The 10143-nt window shown below is 31.4% G+C and overlaps 1 protein-coding gene across 3 annotated transcripts in view; it reads left to right on the forward strand.

The window, feature by feature from the left end:
* LOC111087200 overlaps positions 1–10143 on the forward strand; it is a 22989-nt gene that overhangs the window by 8701 nt on the left and 4145 nt on the right. For 2 of the 3 annotated variants that reach the window (XM_022393050.1, XM_022393049.1), the window contains 6 exons: positions 660–808; positions 1671–1724; positions 4899–5040; positions 5433–5548; positions 7406–7616; positions 7912–8450. In XM_022393050.1, coding sequence (XP_022248758.1) covers positions 660–808; positions 1671–1724; positions 4899–5040; positions 5433–5548; positions 7406–7616; positions 7912–8450 — 1211 coding nt within the window. The remainder of the gene's footprint in view (positions 1–659; positions 809–1670; positions 1725–4898; positions 5041–5432; positions 5549–7405; positions 7617–7911; positions 8451–10143) is intronic. The other variant, XM_022393051.1, reaches the window with a different exon arrangement.

The raw sequence follows: 10143 nt of genomic DNA on the forward strand, positions 1-10143 counted from the left end.
CCACTGAAACATAACTTATTCCAACAATACTTCCTTCTTTGTTAATAATGTATATTAGACCACTGAAACATAACATATTCCAACAATACTTCCTTCTTTGTTAATAATGTATATTAGACCACTGAAACACAACTTATTCCAACAATACTTCCTTCTTTGTTAATAATGTATATTAGACCACTGAAACACAACATATTCCAACAATATTTCTTTCTTGTTTGTTAATAATGTATGTTAGACCACTGAAACACAACATATTCCAACAATATTTCTTTCTTGTTTGTTAATAATGTATGTTAGACCACTGAAACACAACATATTCCAACAATATTTCTTTCTTGTTTGTTAATAATGTATGTTAGACCACTGAAACACAACATATTCCAACATTGGTCTAACATACATTATTAACAAACAATAAAGAAATGGAATATGTTGTGTTTCAGTAACAATATTTCTTTATTGTTTGTTAATAATGTATATTAGACCACTGAAACACAACATATTCCAACATTTTTACTTCCATCTTGTTTGTTAATAATATATATTAAACTACTGAAACACAACATGCTCCAACATTACATTTATTTTACAGGATTATTGTTATTACATCTGAAATGGTACTTCATTGTGATGTTTTAATTTCTTTGGTTGTGTAGATCCACATTGGAAAACAATTAGAAACTGTTCTGCCAACGTGCCTGCTCTAATCTTCCCTTCATCAGAAGCTGTTAGCCCTAATCTGAGAAACACAAAGGATGTTCTATCTTATATTAGTATAGTTATACTAATTATCTTTGTCTTTGAGGTATGACTATATCATTTTTATTTGTCTTTTAAATTTAAGGTTTAGTTACTTGTTTAGATCATGGTGTAATTACATCTATGTTTGACTTAGTTACTTGTTTAGGTCATGGTGTAATTACATTTATGTTTGACTTAGTTACTTGTTTAGGTCATGGTGTAATTACATCTATGTTTGACTTAGTTACTTGTTTAGGTCATGGTGTAATTACATCTATATTTGACTTAGTTACTTGTTTAGGTCATGGTGTAATTACATCTGTGCTTGACTTAGTTACTTGTTTCATTGGTTTTTTTGTCTTTTAGGTACAGTATCAGATCATTTGGTGAAATTGAGTTTTTAATATAATTCACCTAATATTTAAATGTGAAAGGCAACCTTCGAATATGCGAGAGTTTCATTTTTGATTACCTGTATAACTGAGTGTTGACTGGTTTCTAAAGATACAATTAGTGATGGGCATGGTGGAAAGCTTGAGCAATTCTGAAGTGTTTTATCAATTTAAACCTAGGTTTTGTGTGATCTGTACTTAATCCTTATAGTTCTTTTCTATATTTGGGAATTTTCAGATAAATTAAGATAAAAACATTTTTGTAACATAAACTAAGTACCATTGGTATTATATCAAAAATGAATGTAATGCTTTTCTCTAATGTTATAACCCATATTTCATATTGATGTTATTATAATATGTTTGATACTTGTATGTTGTTGACTTACATGGTTGTAAAAATACATTACTTTTATTTATTTATTGGTATTTATATTCTTACTTTTTTTCTTTTCTTTTAAATATTCTCTTGAGCAATCTAATTACTTACCTGTGTTCTGTAAACATATAGAATTATTAATTTGTTTTTTACAGATTGGTTGTAGATTAGCTGTAGGAAGAGCAAAATACCTTATTCAAGGAATAGAGGTAAAAGTCTCAGTTTTTTTTTACTGAGTTATTTTTATGTCAGTGGAATTAGGTAAAAGTCTCAGTTTTTTTTTTACTGAGTTACTGTTATGTCAGTGGAATTAGGTAAAAGTCTCAGTTTTTTTTTACTGAGTTATTTTTATATCAGTGGAATTAGGTAAAAGTCTCAGTTTTTTTTTTACTGAGTTACTGTTATGTCAGTGGAATTAGGTAAAAGTCTCAGTTTGTTTTTACTGAGTTACTGTTATGCTAGTTGAATCAGGTAAAAGTTTCAGTTTGTTTTTACTGAGTTACTGTTATGCTAGTTGAATCAGGTAAAAGTTTCAGTTTTTTTTACTGAGTTACTGTTATGTCAGTGGAATTTTCTGCTTTCCTAACCAGTTAATCTTGCTGTTGGTTGAAAGAACATCTTTGTGTCTGAGTTTTCAGCTTAGTTTCAGTAGTTTTTAAAATTTTATAAACACAAACTAGAAAATTTAAAGCATTTTATAACTTGCTAGCAAATTTAATTAAAAAACATGCAACAAGATTCAAACCATGGACCCTTGGATCCACACAGTCTGACATACTAACCATTGGGCCATGCCCAGCCCCAGATCAGGCTGTAGATATTTTCAGACATTCAATCAAAGTTACTCAAGTGTTATCTGTGCTAGCTATCCCTAATTTTTACAGATATACGAGAGGGAAGACAGTTAGTCAACAGCACCCACCACCAGCTCTTTGGCTACTCTAATCAAATAGTGGGATTTGACCATTCCTCACAGCCCCAGAATGAAGAGTGCATTTTTTAAATTTTGAAGTCTCTTAGTTGAGGTTTGGTCTGGTTTGTTTTTGTTGCAGTAGGTTTGTGGTGGCAAGTGTTAGTTTCCTTAAAAACAAACCAGACCAAACCTCAACTAAGAGACTTGCAGTAGGTTTGTGGTGGCAAGTGTTAGTTTCCTTAAATTACTTGTACTTGCCAGCATTTTAGTCATTTTTTAGTATTTCTTGCAATGTCTGGGGGATTTTTATGTCTCTAATGTGTGTAGAATATAGGAAGTGTCTAGAGTTACTTTCCTAATTAGTCAACTTGAAGTTTGACTTTTATTTTATCAAAAGAAATATGTCTAAAATCTGAAACTTAAAGCAGTTATTGCTTTTACTTTGCAATTTTATAAGATCTAGTAATCTTTAACTTCTCTGTTTACCATGAGTAGCCAATTCAAGAAATGGGCTTAAGTTTTAACTCTTTAAATCCATAATTTTTTGTTAGTTCTGCCTGAATTATTTTCACGATTTCCTAATAATTATTTCTATAACTTATAAAATTTCAAATTTCTTAATTTTGTGGTTTGGATTAGTTTTAGAGACATAAGTGTTATTAGACACTGTCACCGTCCTACGATTATTTTCAGCCGGATGCTGGGAGTGTTCGCTCAGGTTTAATATACGTAATACGTTATCTGAGAGATTAGTTTTTCTACTTTTTAGAGGCATCTGTCCTACCGTCAAAATTAGTTCCATCGTTATAAAAATGAAAAGAGAAGAATATAGACTTTTGTGCCATGAAAGAAAGCACCTATTGAGGTTGTTGAAATATGAAGGATGAATATACCTTTTAACTGTATCATAGTGCAGGTGATAACAACAATGATATATGCTCTATTTTTTATAAGGAACAATATTCTTGTGTATCTTTGTGAAAGCAAAAGTTGGAGAAAAGTGTACCTAATGAGTACTTTTAAACCCATTTTCTTAGTGATAGCTGTTCATCAGAGACAATAAACTTTCAAGTATGTTGTAGCTTTGTGTAGAGTTTGCAAACTAAATCAACAATGATGGTGACCTTGACCCCATTCCTAAAGGTCAATTTCAAGTTTTAAATAATTAAAAAAAAAACAAGTTCCACTTTATATTGCATCGTTTAGACTCAGTTCCTAGCTTTGAAGTACAAGTTCTATTTATAAAGGCATTGTTTAGGCTCAGTTCTTAACTTTGAAGTACAAGTTCTATTTATAAAGGCATTGTTTAAACTCGGTTCCTAGCTTTGAAGTACAAATTCTATTTGTAAAGACATTGTTTAAACTCAGTTCCTAGCTTTGAAGTACAAGTTCTACTTATAAAGACATTGTTTAAACTCAGTTTCCAGCTTTGAAGTACAAGTTCTTATAAAGGCATTTGACTCAGTTCCTAGCTTTGAAGTACAAGTTCTTATAAAGGCATTTGACTCAGTTCCTAGCTTTAAAGCATTCAAATCAGCAGTTTCAACTGTATAAAAAGTCATTATTTTGACTCGGTTCCTAGCTTTAAAGCACTCATTTCAAGAGTTTCCACTGTATCAGAAATAATTGTTTTCATTCAGTTCCTACCTATAAAGCACTCGAGTCAACAAACTTCCATTGTATAAAAATGCATTGTTTTGATCCAGTTCCCAGATTTAAAGCACTCCATTCAACAGTTCCACTCTATAAAAAGTCATTGTTTTGATCCAGTTCCCAGATTTAAAGCACTCAATTCAACAGTTCCACTGTATAAAAAGTCATTGTTTTGATCCAGTTCCCAGCTTTAAAGCACTCCATTCAACAGTTCCACTCTTTAAAAAGTCTTTGTTCAGAATCATTTCTCTTAGTTCCATTTTCAGAGATATAAGTACATTAGATTTGTAATAACTTCTTAATTGTTCTTAATTTACAAAACAAACGAACATTTATGCCTGTATTGTTGTACTGATACCACTTGAAGAATGTGTTAGAAGACTTTGAAAAATTAAATTGTAGATAATTGTCCGTATTCATTTAAATAATGTATTTACTTTCTGGATTTCAAGTTAGCTTAAAAATTAACCTTTTAGGTGAAACAGCCACTTAAAAGTTTTTTTCTGCTCCCAGCTGACTGTACTAGCCATTATTAATCAGGGGTTAAAAAAAAGCTTGATGTTTTGATCAGTAACTTTGAATTTGCTTTTTTTTAGTTTTCATTTATTTTTTAGAACTGTATCTGCTAGAAAATATTTGGTGGTTAAAATAGACGTAATTGTTTTTCAGAAACATTTTTTTGTGCATTCCACAAAACGTGTTTTAAGGAACACAATTGTAGTGTTTATATGTATTATTAATAGTTTTCCATTTCCCTTGTTTAATGTAAACATATTCCTCGTTAACAACTTCTCCAGTTTATAATGATATGTTTTAGATATGTGATGCTGCTGTTGTTCTTGTGGCATTTGGACTTGATATTGCATTTCTAACAACTCCCTCAAAGAAAGGAGCTGGTAAAGAGGCTGCAGTATTAATTATTCTGCTCAGACTTTGGAGGATCAAAAGAGTCTTGCAAAGTAAGTTAGTTGATTTTTCAGATAAAATATATATAAGAATCTGAGTGTATCAACTACAGAGTAAGTTAGTAGAACACACTGATTTGGTAAATGATGTAAAAGGATAAAACCCTAAAGCTCTTTGTGGGTAGAGATGTGAAAATCACTAGGATTATATTATTATTTTTAAAGTGGTACATCTAAGTAGTATTTTGAGAGAGCTCTGTGGTATAGTTTGCTGTTGCTTTATTGATGTTTTGTTAGTTTCCATAAATGTTTTGTTAGTTTTGTGAGTGCTGTGCATGTGGACTTGATATAAACTACAGTTTTGATATTAATATGTACTGAAAAGCAATATTTTTTAATAAGAGTAACTCCTTAATAGCTAATTGAATAGCTTCTTGAATATTTAGGTGTAATAGACAAAACCAGGGTGGAAATGGGCCATTTTCTGTCTATATGTGAGAGAGAAAAAGCCCAAGCTGAACAAAAAGTGGATATATTGATATTGAAGGTAGAAGATCTAGAAGTAAGTACACAAAGTGGATATATTGATATTGAAGGTAGAAGATCTAGAAGTAAGTACACAAAGTGGATATATTGATATTGAAGTTAGAAGATGTAGAAGTAAGTACACAAAGTGGATATATTGATATTGAAGTTAGAAGATGTGGAAGTAAGTACACAAAGTGGGTATATTGATATTGAAGGTAGAAGATGTAGAAGTAAGTACATAAAGTGGGTATATTGATATTGAAGTTAGAAGATGTGGAAGTAAGTACACAAAGTGGATATATTGATATTGAAGGTTGAAGATGTAGAAGTAAGTACACCATCTTCTAACTTCGATATCAATATATCCACTTTGTGTACTTACTTCTACATCTTCTACCTTCAATATCAATATATCCACTTTGTGTACTTACTTCTACATCTTCTAACTTCGATATCAATATATCCACTTTGTGTACTTACTTCTACATCTTCAACCTTCAATATCAATATATCCACTTTGTGTACTTACTTCTACATCTTCTACCTTCAATATCAATATATTCACTTTGTGTACTTACTTCTAGATCTTCTACCTTCAATATCAATATATCCACTTTTAGAAGTAAGTACATAAAGTGGATATATTGATATTGAAAGTAGAAGATGTAGAAGTAAGTATAAACAATAAATGAATTCAAAACATTTTGGACTGAAATTAGATTGATTTCATAACTGAAACTAATGAAATACTTATATCCATGTTAGTTAAGCAAATATTTTATTATTTTTTACTGTTTTTTTTCTGTCAATTTAAATTGAAAAGGATAAAACTATCTGTTCAGAATTTGATAAATCACAGTATGTATTTTTCCATCACCTTGTAACACATATGAACTTGTCATTAATTAAAATACATAGTATGGAAATAAAATGATAAGACCACTTATATTAACAATGTTTGTTACCTGTCACATCCATGATTCGTACTATAAATAAATCTTTCCCAATCCAGTGTAAGAAGCTTGAAAACTAAACGGCAGTTTCACCCAGGAAAAAAAACTGTCAAATTTTAAACATCTTTGAGAAGGGTAGAAAATTAAATAACCTGGAAATTTTAGAAATAAATATAAAAACGACTTCAGACAAAGCTCTAAAAGATCAGATCAACTTCGGCTCCTCCCCACTTGTGTCGGTGTAAAGGTTACTACCAATTAATTGGTTAAACATGTATGTACCTGTTCACAAGCTAGTTCATTCTGTACTTGATGATGTATTTACTGGTGAAACCGTGGTCGTAATGAAATATTTGGGAGACTTACAGTTGTATTTGTTTTCTTCACTCTGGATTATAAAATTGATTTGGTGTTTGAATACTCTCACTTCTTAGTAATATATATATATACATTTGTCTCTACTCTGAAGTTTTATATTTTGTGAATTAATTACGACTTTATGTTTTGCTTTTTATAAACATAAAATGTGTTATAAATGTAATTAATTTGGTCACTTCATTTTATCTATTTAACCATCTGCCCCTCTCTCTCTCTGTTGAGATGTTTTAATAAACAGGGCAGCCCAGAAAATATCTTAAGGCGTCTTCTGAGATCTTTTAATTACCTATCTGTCTGTCTGTCTACCTGCCTGCCTGTCTGTAAAAGTAAATTATAATGAATACTTTATAATTAATACTTAATGTTAGTGCCCTTTCTTCATCATACTGTAAACCCCAAACATGTGTAAAAAGAAACTTCAATTCTAATGTTATTTTCTTTGTTTTGTGACCTTCTATAATGTACAAATCATTTATTCATAAATCTATTTTAATATTGTTTGTGTTTATATAATATCATACACCAGTTGTCATATCTTACATCTGTTGTCCACATTAAAGCACGAGGTTGCTTATCTAAAGGAGAAACTCAAGAAGTCTGAGAAAGAATCCTTGTGTGCTAAAAGACAGCGTAAAAAAGAGGGATATTCAGGTATACAACAAAAACATCCAAAGATAACAGTAGGTGTAGAAACAAGTCCAGCTCGTCATCCATGCACAGGGACTCAGACAGCCAGAGCAATCTGTGAAGGTTTCATTCTAGATGAAAAAGGTAAATTTGTTGTGTGAAATCAGAAATCCTAAAGACAGTAAAAATGTCTTCTGAGATCTTTTAATAAACACAGTAGTCCAGATAATAGTTAATGAATATATTTGAAAGTAAGTAATAAACAGTTCTGACCAGTTAAGAAATGTCTACTAAAATATTGTAATGAACAGTTCATTTTAGGAGAGAGAGAATTATTTGAAAGTGTAACTTTGACATTAAAGTACCAAAAGAAACAATTGTTTTTACTGTGTAACTTTACAAAATGTTTTTCTCATTCAAAATTGATTAATTACTCCAGCTACCAAAAGGAAGGTGATGGACATAACAACATTTGCTGAAATAACAGCAACTCGTATTATAGCCAAAGCTCTCTGTGTAGCATCACCCGATTCTGGTCAATATGTGAGGTTTCTAGCCACTAAAGATGCTGTGGGAATTAGTGGAACAACCCTATGTCGCAGGATTGATGGAAGTTTTGAGAGCGGCTATGGTTCTAATACTAGTGGAATGACCTTGGATAAAACAACTAACTGTATTCCTTCAGTGGGAATAAGACGAACTGTGAAATGTCCAGAAAGTAGCCCAGAGAGTGGCTATGGTTCAAGTAGCTCTGCCCGCAACACTGTTGCTACTAGTGTTAGTCCTTTGGATATTGAAATGGAGACAACTAGCGTATCAACTGGAAGCACCAAGCAAACAGACACAGTCTTCCTTTTTCCTGACTCAGCAAACCAATGCCGAAAAGCTGAACGTGGAGTGGAGATGGACATCTTGGAGGAACTTTCTGAAATTGAAAGGATCAAACAGGTTGAGTTTGACCCCAATAAACAGGATGAGGTAATTTGGCCTAGTTAAGTTATTTAATTAGTTTACACTATGAAGAGTCCTGAGTATTTGAAACCTCGATAATAACAGAAATTTTTCTTTCACTCTTCTTTACTCTTGAATTTATTTTCTTTTGTGTTTTGGATCTTACATTTAGATCAGGATTTGTGACACAGTATAGAAGTTTTAAGTTAAATGGGTAAATTTAAGTTGTATTAACAGTTGTTCTTAAATACTATTAAATGGTATCAAAGGCCTGTGATTTAATAATTATATGATTGTTTGGATCTTCATCTGAAACTTTATAAATAAGACTGGAATGGCTGATATAGCTATATGTATTTAACTGATATGTTAGTTATACAGAGGGTGAGTACATTATGTTAAATTGACTGAATATGCAAATGGCAAGTCATGACAACCACAGCTGATGTAGAGTTTGAGTGGAATGGCATGCATCAGAACTACAGTTTAACATTTGGTGTTTCATAAGTAGTGTGATGGGTACATAATGAAAAATATATTTCAGCCATTGTAAGCAAAGTGTGGCAGTTTGTAATAGGTAGGAATTCACAAACACAAAGGTCAATGGCAAAAACTGTTCCTATGTTCCAGGCAACAACACACAACATAAGAAAGAAGGGTCGCCATGCAGAAAATTCACAAAATTTACATGTACTCTGGTTGCTTCCATAACACATCCAGGAATGGAAGATCAGCCATAGAAAAATGTATGAACAGTACCTATCTGGGAAAAAAATTGTAGTACTTGTATATTTAAAACTGTGACAAGTCTTTTTACTTGCTATCTAAACACTGCCTAGTATAGTAAGCTTTAAGTTGGTTGATTTCTTGGCATACAGTTTTTTCCAGCCTGTACTGTAAAAATGTAAACATATTAATAATTTTAATGAATTTGTTCTACATTATTGACAATTTCTTGCCTAAACGCTTATAATATTTTTATAAGTATAAAGTTCTTAATTATTTTTGAAGTTTTTCATACAGTGATTACGGAACTAAAAAAAATCCAAATCACCTGTAAAATTTTTTACTTTTAATATTTCTTACAATACTTATTTCCATGTTATGAATCATTTACGTCTCTGCAAAGAGGTTATCTGGTATCATCACAAGTTTTCTTGCTAAATAGTAAACATTGATTGTACTGTCATTGTTTTTCTAGGATCAAAGTTCATTTGTTTTCACTGAATTATATATTATTCCTCTCACTCCGTGACAAGAATCTATTCTAGTTTTATCACAGGAAATATGAGGATAATTATTTTCCACAAATAATTACTATTTAGTTTTATAGAGTACTCTAGTGAAAGTTAGTAGGGAGAAACAGAACAATTTTTCAGCTAGTTACTGATTTCATACATGTTGCATATATGATACATTTTTACTTACAACAGTTAAGGATTAAAAAAAATGTCGTAGCCCTAAATTGTTGCACCTGAGAACTTCTTTGTTGTATTAAGCAAAGGGCCCCCCCAGTGGCACAGCGATATGTCTGCAGGACTTACAAGCTAGAAACCAAGTTTCGATACCCATGGTGGGCAGAGCACAGATAGCCCATTGTGTAGCTTTGTGCTTTACCTCAAACAAACAAACAATTAAACAAAGGGTAGTTTGTGAATGTCATTAAAAAACCTCACAGTGAGAACAGTTGATTAGTTGAATGTATACTAAGGTAAAAATG

The sequence above is a fragment of the Limulus polyphemus genome, unplaced genomic scaffold (assembly GCF_000517525.1).
Source record: "Limulus polyphemus unplaced genomic scaffold, Limulus_polyphemus-2.1.2 Scaffold1865, whole genome shotgun sequence".
In the NCBI taxonomy this organism is placed as follows: Eukaryota; Metazoa; Arthropoda; class Merostomata; order Xiphosura; family Limulidae; genus Limulus; species Limulus polyphemus.